Below are 12,997 nucleotides of genomic sequence, written 5' to 3'. Positions count from 1 at the left end.
CCCTACAAACGCCCGCCAAGAACTCGATGCTTCCTGACGCTTTCCGTCTTCAACTTGTCCTTGTGAAATGCACAATCACGTTCAATTTTATAGCTTCGCAAAGACAGTCGTCAATTGCCAGGCTCTCAAGGAGCAGTCCGAATGACAAGACTTGACTTTCCACTTCTATAGCCCACAGGACGGCCAGTTGATTGTTACAGAGCATTCACTGAAGGCTTGATAGAAGGCTCCGCGATGAAGCAGACGCACGGACTGCTTGTGATTCTGCGTCAGTGTCAAGTCCAAAGAAAGATGGATCAACCAGATCAAATCAACAAACTCGCTCCTTTTGTCCATTAATTTGCCTCTGCTCTACTTGTTATCTCTTCCCCTTGTTTGACAGCAGCAGAGAGTGCTCTTCATCGATCCTTCTACCGTAACACGCGCTTCTACCGGCCTGCACACCAAAACACATCCCACCATGGCCGCCAACGGCACCCAGGCCTTTGCGCCAGTATTGGCTGCCCTTCAGACCATGCAGTCAAACGTAGATCGTGCGCAAAAGGGCCAAGCACACGAGTTCCTCGAACAATTCCAGAAATCTGTACGCTGCCCAGACTAGCACATGGCTCTTCCAAGCGCCCCCACTGACAAGAGCAATGCAGAATGAAGCATGGAACACAACCTTCATGATCCTGAACTCCTCCGAAGCTACTACCGAATCGAAGCTGTTTGCCGCCACAACCCTCAAGGGCAAGATCGTCTTCGACTTCCACCAGCTGCCTCGCGAATCGCTGCCCGAATTGCGCAACACCCTTCTCTCGCTACTCGCCCAATTCAGCCAAGGGCCCAAGCCTATCCGCACACAACTATGTGTCTGTCTCGCCAACCTCGCCATTCAGATGCTCGAATGGAAGGATGTACTACAACTTGTTGTTTCTACCCTGGGCAACGACCCCAATGGCATCGCCTGCGTTCTCGAGTTCCTGCACGTCCTGCCTGAGGAGGTCACAGAGGGAAGAAAGATCAACCTTACCGAGGACGAACTCAGAGACAGAACCGTCGAGTTGCTAGAAGAGAACGGTAACCAGGTCCTTACACTGCTCAACCAATACGCACAGTCCTCTGAGGCAGCCTCAAAGAACCCTCAGCTCATGGAGTGCATCACATCATGGATCAGAGAAGTTCCGCTAAACGACATTGTCAACTCGCCTCTACTGGATGTGGTCATGAACGCTCTAGAAACCGAGTCGTCTTTCGACTCCAGTGTTGACACTCTTTGCGCAATCTTCAGAGAGACAAGAGACGTCGACGAATGCATGGCCGTCATCAAGACCATGTACCCTAGAGTCATGTCCATCCGCCCGAAAATCGCTCAAGCTGCAGAGGCAGAGGACTTTGACATGTTCAAGGGTCTGACGCGCATCTTCTCAGAGGCTGGTGAAGCTTGGGTTGTTCTCATCGCTCGCATGCCTGAAGACTTCCGCGGCTTGGTCGAGGCAGTGCTTGAGTGTGCTGCCAGAGATACTGAGAAAGAGGCCATCTCCAGCACTTTCATCTTCTGGTACGAACTCAAGCAATACATCACCCTGGAACGCTACATGCAGGCTCGCATGCAATTTGTAGACATCTATCTGAACTTGGTCGACATCATGATTGGCCACCTTGAGTTCCCCAAGCCCGAAAGCGGCAACGACAACGACCTCTTCGACGGCGATCGTGAGCAGGAGGAGAGATTCCGTGGCTTCCGTCATCAAATGGGCGATGTCTTGAAAGATTGTTGCGAGGTCATTGGTGTCACCGAGTGTCTGCAAAAATCGTACGTCAAAATTGAGGAATGGGTCAACACATACGGTCCGCAAGCAAGCACAGGAAATGTCCCCGAATGGCAGAAGCTCGAGGCTCCTCTATTCAGTATGCGCGCCATGGGCCGTATGGTTCCTCCGGATGAGAACATTATGCTGCCTAGACTGGTACCTCTGATCGTGCAGATTCCTGATCAAGAAAAGGTTCGCTTCCAGGCTGTTATGGCCCTCGGAAGATACACCGAGTGGACTGCTCAACATCCCGACACTCTCGAGGCACAGCTCAACTTCATCATGGCCGCTTTTGATCATCCATCGAAGGAAGTCGTCACTGCGGCAGCTCTCTCGTTCAGATTCTTCTGTAACGACTGTGCTGAGCTGCTCAAGGGCTTCACAAACCAACTCCAGACCTTCTATGAAACAGTCATCAACAGACTACCACCTACCAGTCAAGACGAGATCACAGAGGGCATGGCAGCAGTACTCTCGAGACAACCTGTCGACCAAGTCTACGCCTCCTTCAAAATGTGCTGCGACCCTGTTGTCAAGCGTCTGATGGACATGGCACAGTCTGCTAGCACAGAAAAGGAGAAGCTCGCCCTTGCTGACCATCTCAATCTCATCACAATCTTCGTTCAATGGATTCAACCCGAAGTCAGACCCGGCGAGCCGCATCCTGCTGTGCAATACTGTCAAGAGATCTTCCCCGTCTTGGCTGCTATTGCAGAAAACTTCTCAAACTTCACACCCGTCCTTGAGCGCGTCTGTAGATGCTGGCGTTACATTGTGCTCTCGTACCGCACACATACTGCACCGCTTCTTCCTGTCCTGGCCGAAAAACTGGCATCTGGTTTCGCTGCATCAAGACAAGGCTGCTTCCTTTGGGCGACCGACTCAATCGTCAGAGAATACACCGACGAATCAGAAGGCATCACCCCCGAGACAACACAAGCAATCTTCAACTTCTATGTACAACAAGCGACTACCTTCTTGCGCGCGCTCAACGATCTGCCGCCAGAGCAACTTCCCGACGTCATTGAGGACTTCTTCCGCCTTTGCAACGACGTACAGGCATACCACTCACGCTCGTTTATCGCGAATGAGCTGACCCCTACCATTCTATCTGCCGCTTCCACATCGCTCACCCTCCTCAAAGACGAGCCTATCCTGGCAACGCTCCACTTCTTACGCGACTTCCTCGCATATGGAGGTGAAAACGCACCCACTTCTACTTTCAGCGAAGACCCCAACCGTCGCATCAACCCGCCAGAAATTCAGACTGCCGTCAAGACGCTTATCTCCCAACAAGGTGAGGTGCTTGTTCAACGTCTCATGACAGGTATGATGTACACCTTCCCTGCCGACTGTTTCCCAGATGCATCAGGAGTGCTGCTAGCCATGTTCCAATTACTGCCAGAGGCCACTGCAACATGGACAGCCAACACAGTCTCGATGCTTCCCACGGGATCCATCAGCCCACAAGAACAAGAGAGACTTTTGCGCAATATCGAGCAACGCATTCAATCTGGAGATACACGTAAGATCCGCACACTGTTGCAAGATTTCACAAACTCGTATAGGAGAAGGAATGTTGCGCCTAGAGAGGGTCTTGGTAGATTGGAAGCTGCCAGATTCCGCTTTGCTGGTTAAGTGCCTTTGCTTGTTAGGGGTATGCTTTCCTGCTTGGGGTGACCTTGCTGTTTTTTTCTACGTATATAGATTCTTGGGGGTTCCTTGCCTTTTATGCCCATGGACAAGGAAAAGAGACCGATGGTAAAAAGCTTTAGCGTATGATGGGTTTTGTTTTTTTCCATACCTTCTGTTCTTGGCTTGGTAGGAAAAAATGAAGATCAATTATTTATACACATTACTTCCCCTTTCGTTTTCTTCGTGCAATTTTGTTCTCTCCTTTTTTTCGAATTTACTGTGATATTTTCTACTTGCTTGCTCATGTTGCTCCTGGACTTTTGTTATCTTGTAAAGGACGCGTACACGATTAAAGGTTTTACAATCCTTCTCGATGCTCAGTATCGATGACCAACAAGGTTAAGAAAGAGTCTGTGGAAATGCAGGAATGCAAATGTGCAAGATCTGACTTTTTTCTGTGTGTTGGGATATAACAGTGGTGAGGCTCTCAAGAGATGTCTTTGCATTGTTGAAATACTTTCTGCATCTCGACAGCTGTGGACGGTGCTTTGATGAAGAGATCTCGGGAGTAATGGGAGAGGGAGGGAGAAGGGGTTACTCTATCTGTAACGTCTCTACACTCTCTTGAGACGTGAGCGAAAGTTGAAGTGGTGCACGATTCTTCCGGTAGCGTGGTGATGATCAATGAGAGAAGGGCTTGAGGTATGTTGGTTGTGAACCTGGGTTAAGTATACATGGGAGTGGTGAATGTGTATAATATTCTCACCGGTAGTCTATCCTTCTGTTATTCTTTTCTCAACCATGCCATCTCTTCATTGTCCCCTCACTCTCCTTCTCCTATCCGTCTTCCTCACTCCTCCTTTGGAATTCGCTTTCTCCCTCGGTAGCTCTTCTTCCAATCACTTCTCATTGTCCAGTCTCACAACACAGCCATATAAGCTTCCCAACAAAGCCAATCTTCAATAATCCCGGCACAGTGGTCTAGTGGTTTGAAGACGCTTTACACGAGATCAGAACAGACCGCTGTTCTCCGACGTGGAAGAGTGGGCCTGTGCTGCGTTGACACCATGATGATGGGCAGTGAACTGATGAGGAAATCGGGGGTCCTTCTGTTTCGGCTGGAGAGATGATGCGTCGCTCCTGCCTTTTAAGTAGTGTGGTTGTGGTCGCTTCTTGCTGTCGAAGAGGTCGTAGCTGTCCTTTTTCGTAGATGGCGCTTTCCTTTCCACCTACTCGTGCCTTGGTGGTAAGGCAGAGAGGTTAAACTATCGATGTCGCAGTATCGATGACCACGTCAATCTCAGATCAACAGACTCGAGCCCCAGTATCTCGATAGGATGTCGTTCATTCAAAAAGGCCAATTCCCATCTCTTTTTCAAGTTCGAAACTCTTTATACATCATCGTAGTCCCCATACCCTTTTCCACATCCCTACCCTTCAAACTCAAATAATCCATCTCGATCCCATTCATCGTCTCCCCCTCCTCCACTGTAGGCGTCGGATCCGGCAACGCCTGATACAACCTAACACTCCCACTCCCACTCCCACTCCCACTCCCCTTTGGCAGATCTATCCTCTCCGGCGCCTGCTGTCTCGATTTCCTCCCACTCGAACGCGAGCGTGAATCAGAAGACAGAGCAATCTTTGCCCTTTCCCGGATTTTGGAAATCAAAGGTCGCATCACACTCATCGAAGCTACGATTATACCGATTGCAGATTCTATGAGAGAGGTATAGGCGATGATGTCGTTTTGTTGCGAGTAGTAGCTTTTGTCCAGGCGGAGGCCGGGGATGTAGGGGATGCGGACTATGCTTACTATGCTGCCTGCTGAAGCTAGTAGGATAATGCCGTATACGGAGATTTTGCTGCGTGTATCCATCATTAAGCCTTGCACTACGTAAATGGCTAGGATGGCAAAGACCCAGTCGACTGCGGCGTTTAGAGAGGCGCAGAAATAGTTCAAGGGGCCTTGAATGTTCCAGGATAGACAGTGGGGGTGATTGAGGTCGATTGTGGCGATGTTGCCGCATTGGCCGATTGAGATGCCGAGGAGGACCAGGTTGAAGATTATGGAGATTGTGACGCTGATGATGATGATCCAGCGATGAATGCGTTTGTTGGGAATCCGGAGAAAGAAAAAGGCCATGGAGAGCTTGAAGAAACATTGGTTTAGTAGATAGAGCGAGATGCCCAGTATGCTCAGCTGCGTCGCACGGTCAGTCTGGCGCAAGACTTGATGTACAGAACCGACCACATACCTCGGCGAGCTTGACAATGGGAGCGAGACCTTCATAGTATTCAGTCACACCAATGCCAATAAATACTCCACAAGCAGCGAGGAAGCAGATCTAGGACTCAAAATTAGTGCTCGACTTCGGATTGATCAAGAACATATCCTCACATGAGCGATGATCAAGCAAACATCATCACGACCAAACGACCGCGCCATAAAGCATCGTATCCATATCCGTATCGAGATCGCAATACTCGACAATATGGCAAGAGGGATTGGCAACACAATAATCGCATACGGATGCAAATTATATGTCGCAACATCTGGCGAAACCATTCTTTCTTGGTCCCGTCAAGTAACTCCAAGCATGTGAGATAGGTGTAAAAAGGCAGAGATAGACAAACAAAATAGGAAGAGGAAAAAGGCAACAAGGAGATTAAAGCAAGATAAAGAATACAACCAAGGTTTACCTTCCGAAACCCAACAACCGCAGCTTGCCCAATGGTTCGTGGCTTTCGAGGGCTTCAGGGCTTTATTACTGAGCAGCCGCAAAATAAAAGTACAGAACATGCTGTCATACAACAGTAGGCTTCGGCCTATCTGCCAAAGTCGTTGTAGACGAATGAGTAAAGTTGTGGTGGTCTTCTCGCTCTCATCGCGTTCTGGGCGTTCGATAGGGTTTAGATTCATCCCAGCCGTTGTGGAAAACGACGTTTGATGCCAAATCCCATATTTCGGTGTCTCAAAAGTCTGGGGTTCGTCCCTTTTCTTGAAGGATGAGGATGGGAGCGGCTCGCTTTGCAAGGAAATAAATGACGGCAATCAGCTCCGGGGTGGAATACACTTCATCGCTACCATTCTTTCGATGCTGGCATGCATGGATAGGAAATCAATGCGAGAATCTCATCCATGTTCACTCGCCTAAGCCTCAACGCTTGCAGACATGCTTCAATACAGAGGATAAACGGGGCTGCTTGTGTCAATGGTCACTTGTCGTTTGATGTCTTGGCTCTTTTGCGACCCGTCATACAAGACAACTAAAACGTTCTCCGAGAACGCATCTTTTTGTATCTGCCAGAAAAGTCCGTATATCATTCATTGGCTGGTCCAATGTGCTCGTGATTGTACTCCTTCCGAGCCGAACTTATCCGTCGTGGAGGTTATGACCGATGAATGGCGCCATAGCAGATCGGTCTCTACTTGCCCTGAGGAGTGTAGCTGGAGTAGCCAGGGCCGGAGCTGTAGTAGGTCGAGCCATTGGGGTTGCTGTAGTAGTACGAGCCGTCGCTGTTGACTGTGGTCGGCATTCTTCTTCCAGAACAATGTTGATGATACTTGCTTGTTGGAATAGTGGTAGGAATTGTCATTCGAAGCACTAGAGCCATAGTCGCGGGCATCGTAGTGGTTGCCCTGACTGTTGGTGCCGCTGGAGGTAACTTCGTAGGAGCCGCTTGCCGCTAGAAGTGGAGCCGGCTCCGGAAAGACAATGCACGAGCAAACGCAGATGCCATGATTCTGGTGTTGAGCAATCAGGCCGCAAAGGAGCTTAGATCACCAATTGAGATTGGTGATTGATAGGCACCACTTTTGTCAGTGTCGGCGATATATACCATGTCATACGGCCTACACATTCCTATGACAGTGTAGAAACATCATGGCCAGAGCCATTGACGGCCTGCGCATACCACTATCCAGGAATGCGAGGTTCTTCAATCAGTCGGCTCTGCGCCATGAGTCTCTGTGCGGATCTTGCTCGATGATCATGCTCTTTATCATGCGAACGCTGGCTTTAGATTGAGAAACCATGGTCCACGTGTTGATGCTCGCAATTGAGACTTTGAAGCAGTGGAAGACTTCGCGTAAACCAAGACGCGACGGTGACGTCTTTGGCATCGCGAATCTTCAAACAACACCAATCCACCCAATCCTCCACAACACTCTCTCACAAGAGATCTAAATGTGCTCTGAAAACCAGGCAGAAATGCCACCATCAACACTAAGCAAAGCTATCCACTTCGGCCCTTTCGCCGTAACATCCCAAGTAAAAGTCCCCCCCCCCCCCCCCCCCCACCCTCAACTCACTAACACACACACACCCAGGTCTTCTACAAAACACCCCTCTCCTTCTGCCTCGTAAACCTCAAACCCTTATTACCAGGCCACATCCTCGTTTGCCCTCTCCGCCGCGTCCAACACATCGATCAGCTCAGCGCAAACGAAGTCACGGATCTCTTCAGCACAGTACAATTGGCGTCGCGGACATTGAAGCGTGTGTACAATGCTTCGGCGTGCAATATAGCGATACAGGATGGCGAGGCTGCTGGACAGAGTGTGCCGCATGTGCATGCGCATTTGATCCCTAGAAAGGGTGGTGATATGGATGCGCAGGGTGGTGGAGACAAACTCTATGAGCAATTGGAGGGTGAGGAGGGGGACGTTGGTAGACATCAGAGAGATGAGGAAGGGATGAGGAAGGGTAAATTCCCCAAAGTTGAGGATGACAAGAGAAAGCCTAGAAGTATGGAAGAGATGGAAAAGGAGGCTCGCTGGCTTGCTGAGGAGATACAGAAGGATGCACAGAGCTTCACCAACGAGTCGTTCTTGTAGCACAGCTTATTCCACGGCCGTCTGATACAAAGTGACGGAAAGAAAGAGATGGCACATATAATAGACGGGTATGTTTTGATAAGCCCAATAGAGGTAGAATTTCCGCTGTACAGATTTCGGTTGCGTTCTTTCAAAGAGTCGCGATATAATTCATTCTCGTTCCCGAATTAAACAGAGTAAAAGAGAGAGAAACGCCATCCATGCTTCATATCTCGTGCCAAAGCACCAAGATTGTTTTGTTTCAAGAAAGAAAAAAGGTGGGTATCGGTGGGAAAGGGCGTTTAGTTTGCGAGGACGGTCTTGACAAGGTCTGGATATGTGTTAGTCAATGCGACTCGGCTTGGTGGCCTTGAGGGTTGAACGTACCAACGTAGTTAATCTCGCCGCTGCTGGTGTCAACAGCCTTGAGCAGCTCGTCAACTTCGTCATCACTCATCTTCTCGCCCAAGTTGGTCAGAACTGTGTATGGGTTAGTGTGTTGACTCGGCCAGGAGTAGTATTTGAACGCGAATCATACTGTATCTTAGCTGACCGACGCCGATGAAGCCAGTCATCTCCTTGTCAAAGACTTGGAAACCACGGCAGTACTCCTCGGGCTCGCCGGGGTCGCGGAAACCGCCAGCGCGGTTGAGAACTTTTGAGAACGAGTCAAAGTCGACTGGTTAAGGGAGGTTGTGTCAGCCGCTGTATTCCTCCTCATCGTTTTTGATGGTATAGACTCACAGTCTCCGCCGATGCTCTTCTCGAGGTCGCCAATCTCAGCGAGGGTAGGGTTCTGACCGCATGCGCGCAGAAGGTCGCCCAGGGAGTCGATTTGGACACGACCGTTGCCGCGCTTGTCGAAGAGAGCGAAAGCCTCCTTGTAGTTTGTTGTGTTGGCCTGATCCATTGTCTTAGTCTTGAACGGTATGCGATTATGCGCTGTGTGATGGTCGTGCTGCAGGAGAAAGTGTGGTGAAAGAAAGTGGGATGGTCGTTGTTGTGGTGTGTTGTTCAAAGTCGGGACTTATCGACGGACACAAAACAGGGCGGTTGGCGAGTTTTGGTTGGTTGCGTCTTGACTTTCGGGTCTCCATGCAGGGTCTGGCCCGCAAATAAACATGTCAACTCACCATTTTGGTTGTGTGTCTGTCGTCCTTTATTCCTTCTCGAGCTTCAAACGATAGAGTTCTGCGACAAGGTGGATTTTCTGCGGATTGAGGGGATATACGTGAAGATGTCTGCGTCTCCTAGGGTCCCCACCAGTATAAAGGAGTCGTTTGATGTGTTTGTATCAAATCTGCGCTGCGACCGTCAGGCGGCCCAGGGGGGGCTTCAGGCCCGTTGTCATGGCCGAATTATCAACACATTTCCCAATCCGGTAATCATGACTGCCATCTATCTTCCTATCTCCATCTCAGCTTTTGCTTCTTGTGATGACATTGTAGCTGTCTGAAACAGCTTTCTGTGCTCGAAACACTCAACAACCGACGTTTGTTGATTATTGCGTGAACTCTTGGAGGATGAGAGCTGTGGTGAACAAGTGCTTCATCTTCGTCCGATGATGAAAACGACAGTTTCAAGTGACCAGCGTCATTACACTTACTCAAACTCGTCTCTACAATAACTCTAGCAGTATAGCATCTATCCAGAGCGCCGAAGCCAAAGACTGCGACTTTGGCAGCGCTCAGATATTGGGAAAATATTGCTTAGACAGGGTTATCCCGCGTGCAGCACGACTTGGTCATGCTCACGCTGGACAAAGCCATACCTCGGCTCAACCTTATCTCCAAACTCCGCCAACACGCAATTCATCTCACTTTCCGATCATCTCACCTCGACACTTCTCGGACACTGCAACAATGACCGACCAAGACATGAACGTCGCAGTCAAGAACTTCCTCGGCAGCCCTCGCTTTGCTGTTGCAGGCGCAAGCAGCGACCCCTCTAAGTTCGGCCACAGAGGTGAAGTTGCCGGGTCTTCTACTCATTGCAATCCCACTGACGCATAGCAGTGTTCGCATGGTACCTCCAGCGCTCTCTACCCGTCACACCACTCAACCCATCTCGACCAAGTGTCTCCGTGTCGTCTAAGGACTACGATACCGTACCTTCGCCATCAGCTTTACAACAGCCAAAGGAAACGGCACTGAGCGTCATTACACCTCCCAGCGTCACCAAGAAGCTCTTACAAGAGGCCAAAGAGGCCGGCGTCAGAGCCGTCTGGCTTCAGCCAGGTAGCTTCAACGACGAGATTCTCGAGTACGCCATGAAGGAGTTCCCAGGCGCAGCAGTGGGTGGAGATGGAGGCAGGGGTGGAGAAGGATGGTGTGTACTGGTGGACGGAGACAGTGGACTCAGAGCTGCTGCAAAAGAGCAAGGCCGTCTGTAGAAAGAGCAAGTCATATGATATCTTGATACTTTCATTTCACGTCATGCATGACTGCCCATCGCTCAATGCTGATTTCACCATCACCAGCGCCTGTCAGGCTCCCTGAATTTCATGTGGCCTCTACCCTTGAACTTGACGGTGCTCTCTTCGCCTGCTCCAGCTCCGGCACTGCCGTACGTGTCTCCACCTAAGCGTCCCTCTTCTTGCCTGGGCGGTGGACGGTATGAGTTTCGTCCACCCCTTCTTCCACCGCCGCCTCTGTCGTACTGTCTGCCGTCGTTGCCAGGTCTGTACCGATCATTGTCTCTGGGTCGTCTACGATCGTTATCGTTGGGTCGAGCCGGTGCGTCCTGATCGTAGTACTGATTTGGCAGGCTTCTTCTCCTCCGACGTGAGTCCACTGGGCTTCGACTTGACTCGCGGCTAGCCTTCTTCCTTTCGTATCCGCGCGACGGACTAGGACTGCGCTTCCTCTTGTATCTGCTGTCCGGACTTTGCGAATCTGACTCAATCGCTCGCTCTCGAGCAGGAGAGTCTTCTACTTCTTCCTTGGACCTTGCGCGTACTCTGCCACGCAGGTTCTCGTCGATTATGTGATCACTCTTTCTTCGTACGCGTTGGTTCTTTTCTGGACGTGGGGATGGCGAGCGGGAGACAGATGCAGAGCTCCCGCGTCTGTTTCTTCGGCCTCTGTCTTTGCTGACGGGTTCGGGTTCGGGTGATGCGATTGGTGCTTTCTGCTTGCGCTCAAGCTCTCCGCAGCGAGCGATCAGGACGGGCTCCAGAGGCTTGTCGTCCTTGTCCACCTGGACTTTGGCCATGCGAGCAAGTGTGTCTTCTCCACCGACCAGACGCCCAAAGATGGTGTGTTTGTTGTTCAGATGCGGGCACGAGTCGAGAGTGACGAAGAACCTAAAGAATTGGTTACTGCTTGTTAGCAAGAAGGGGTTGGGTGTGCTTACTGACTGCTGTTGGTGGCCTTTCCACGATTGGCCATGCACACCAACCCAGCAGCGTCCATGTCACGCCATCCCAAGTTCTCATCCTCAAAGTCTCCACCGTAGATACTGTCACCTCCAGTTCCGTCGCCGCGGGTTATGTCTCCGCCTTGTACCATGAACTCATCAATGATACGGTGGAACGGACTGAGTGCATAGTTGAGATTCAAGTGCGATCCTGCGCATAGAGCACGGAAGCTGTCATGGAATCAGCACAAACGTACACAGAGAGAGAAGATTGAGAGGATTACCTACTTCTCACATGTCTTTGGAGTCTTGTCAGCAAACAGCTCGATGGTCAATCGTCCTGCTGGTTCGTTTCCGATGCTGATCTCCAAGAATACGCGGGGACGATGCGGCGCCGCCATGATGTTGATTTGAGTTGTGCTGACGGACGACGGCGGTCTACTGCAGCTCGAATGGTCACAGCATCGTGTTAGCCCTGCCAGCTCTGCAATTTGGTTGCTCCACCTTCCCCCGCAATCAATCCGCCAAGCTTTTCTGTATAACTCAGCAGGAAGGCATCACCTCGGACGGACATCTTTCGCGCTTGTTGTGCGGTGCTCTTTCCTCCTCCCTTGAGTCAATCCCCCTCGGAATGAGAAGCAGCTCATCGTACCGCTGTAGCCCTGGATCATGGTCTCGAAGGTTCAAGAGTCATGGTCAACTCTATCCCGCCATACCTGCTGGTGCTATTATCTCTTTCGATCTGCCGACTCGAGGTCTGCTTAGGGCAATCCCGATACACCGACGCTTTGCTCATTTCTGCAAACATCCCGTCCGCAACTTCCAGATCATGTGGTGATGTCTTACCGCTGCTTTCATACTAGAACCGTTGCTCAAAACCGCAATCGCATCATCTCATACAGGTGCAGTCTCCAAGTGCCGGACAATCGTCGAGAAGTCAATCGGCGTCTTGTTATCTCGGTTACAGATTTGCCTTTGCTGTCATTCTGTCTTTCGCGTCCTGCCGCCGACTGTCCAATTCGTCGAACTTTCTGCCGTTGCTTCTAGCTCCTTGGCCCTCGCTAAAAACAGGTGCCATCTTGTGTGGTCGGTATGTCTCTTTGATCATACCCAAGAAAACTCCACGATGCGCTAGCTATACATCTTGATCCAGCTTGTGTCAAAATGAGATCCATGATCCATGGCTTGCGAAGTGACGAATGAGATCGACGTCTGATCTACCCGTTGATAAAATAGCACGTCAAATAGCAAGCATAGGAAGATCCGATTGTCTGGATCCTTCTTACCGTTTGGCCGGCAACGCTCTACAGCGGTTGTGGCCGGACCCTCGGCTTCAACCTGCTTTTCAAAATCGCTTCTTCGCTCCCAAATCGTCCACCGGACATCTGAG

General features: G+C 50.5%; 6 protein-coding genes across 6 annotated transcripts; 3 read left to right on the top strand and 3 right to left on the bottom strand.

The window, feature by feature from the left end:
* Nucleotides 1-460: 460 nt before the first annotated feature.
* AUEXF2481DRAFT_7894 (uncharacterized protein) lies at nt 461-3,434 on the top strand (the record flags this gene model as incomplete). Its single annotated transcript, XM_013485165.1, has 2 exons — nt 461-583; nt 645-3,434. The coding sequence occupies 2 exons, from the start codon at nt 461-463 to the stop codon at nt 3,432-3,434; spliced, it is 2,913 nt and encodes a 970-aa protein (XP_013340619.1).
* A 1,372-nt stretch (nt 3,435-4,806) lies between these two features.
* On the bottom strand, nt 4,807-6,000 carry AUEXF2481DRAFT_32403 (uncharacterized protein; the record flags this gene model as incomplete). The annotated part of the gene is made up of 3 exons (XM_013485196.1): nt 4,807-5,634; nt 5,690-5,779; nt 5,833-6,000. 3 exons carry the CDS (start codon nt 5,998-6,000, stop codon nt 4,807-4,809), a joined length of 1,086 nt encoding a protein of 361 aa, XP_013340650.1.
* A 1,645-nt stretch (nt 6,001-7,645) lies between these two features.
* On the top strand, nt 7,646-8,271 carry AUEXF2481DRAFT_7892 (uncharacterized protein; the record flags this gene model as incomplete). The annotated part of the gene is made up of 2 exons (XM_013485164.1): nt 7,646-7,705; nt 7,765-8,271. The coding sequence occupies 2 exons, from the start codon at nt 7,646-7,648 to the stop codon at nt 8,269-8,271; spliced, it is 567 nt and encodes a 188-aa protein (XP_013340618.1).
* A 250-nt stretch (nt 8,272-8,521) lies between these two features.
* On the bottom strand, nt 8,522-9,462 carry AUEXF2481DRAFT_43289 (uncharacterized protein). The gene is made up of 4 exons (XM_013485218.1): nt 8,995-9,462; nt 8,789-8,929; nt 8,638-8,730; nt 8,522-8,581 (listed from the first exon to the last, which is right to left on the bottom strand). Exons 1-4 carry the CDS (start codon nt 9,158-9,160, stop codon nt 8,553-8,555), a joined length of 429 nt encoding a protein of 142 aa, XP_013340672.1. The 5' UTR covers nt 9,161-9,462; the 3' UTR covers nt 8,522-8,552.
* Nucleotides 9,463-10,112: 650 nt separating this feature from the next.
* On the top strand, nt 10,113-10,642 carry AUEXF2481DRAFT_82512 (uncharacterized protein; the record flags this gene model as incomplete). The annotated part of the gene is made up of 2 exons (XM_013485258.1): nt 10,113-10,215; nt 10,266-10,642. The coding sequence occupies 2 exons, from the start codon at nt 10,113-10,115 to the stop codon at nt 10,640-10,642; spliced, it is 480 nt and encodes a 159-aa protein (XP_013340712.1).
* An 80-nt stretch (nt 10,643-10,722) lies between these two features.
* AUEXF2481DRAFT_7889 (uncharacterized protein) lies at nt 10,723-12,008 on the bottom strand (the record flags this gene model as incomplete). The annotated part of the gene is made up of 3 exons (XM_013485163.1): nt 10,723-11,554; nt 11,605-11,838; nt 11,896-12,008. The coding sequence occupies 3 exons, from the start codon at nt 12,006-12,008 to the stop codon at nt 10,723-10,725; spliced, it is 1,179 nt and encodes a 392-aa protein (XP_013340617.1).
* Nucleotides 12,009-12,997: the final 989 nt, after the last annotated feature.

The sequence above is a fragment of the Aureobasidium subglaciale genome, assembly GCF_000721755.1.
Source record: "Aureobasidium subglaciale EXF-2481 unplaced genomic scaffold scaffold_23, whole genome shotgun sequence".
NCBI classification, from domain to species: Eukaryota; Fungi; Ascomycota; class Dothideomycetes; order Dothideales; family Saccotheciaceae; genus Aureobasidium; species Aureobasidium subglaciale.
The sequence above is the reverse complement of the archived record's forward strand: the minus strand, read 5'-3'. Positions and strand labels throughout refer to the sequence as shown.

What these genes read in the sequence shown, in the direction of transcription:
- AUEXF2481DRAFT_43289 (XM_013485218.1), bottom strand. Translation starts at nt 9,160, where the DNA reads ATGGATCAGGCCAACACAACAAACTACAAGGAGGCTTTCGCTCTCTTC. An exon ending in CGTCGGTCAGCTAAGATACA is followed by an intron (nt 8,731 to 8,788) that starts GTATGATTCGCG and finishes ACCCATACACAG; the next exon opens with TTCTGACCAACTTGGGCGAG. An exon ending in CGGCGAGATTAACTACGTTG is followed by an intron (nt 8,582 to 8,637) that starts GTACGTTCAACC and finishes ACACATATCCAG; the next exon opens with ACCTTGTCAAGACCGTCCTC.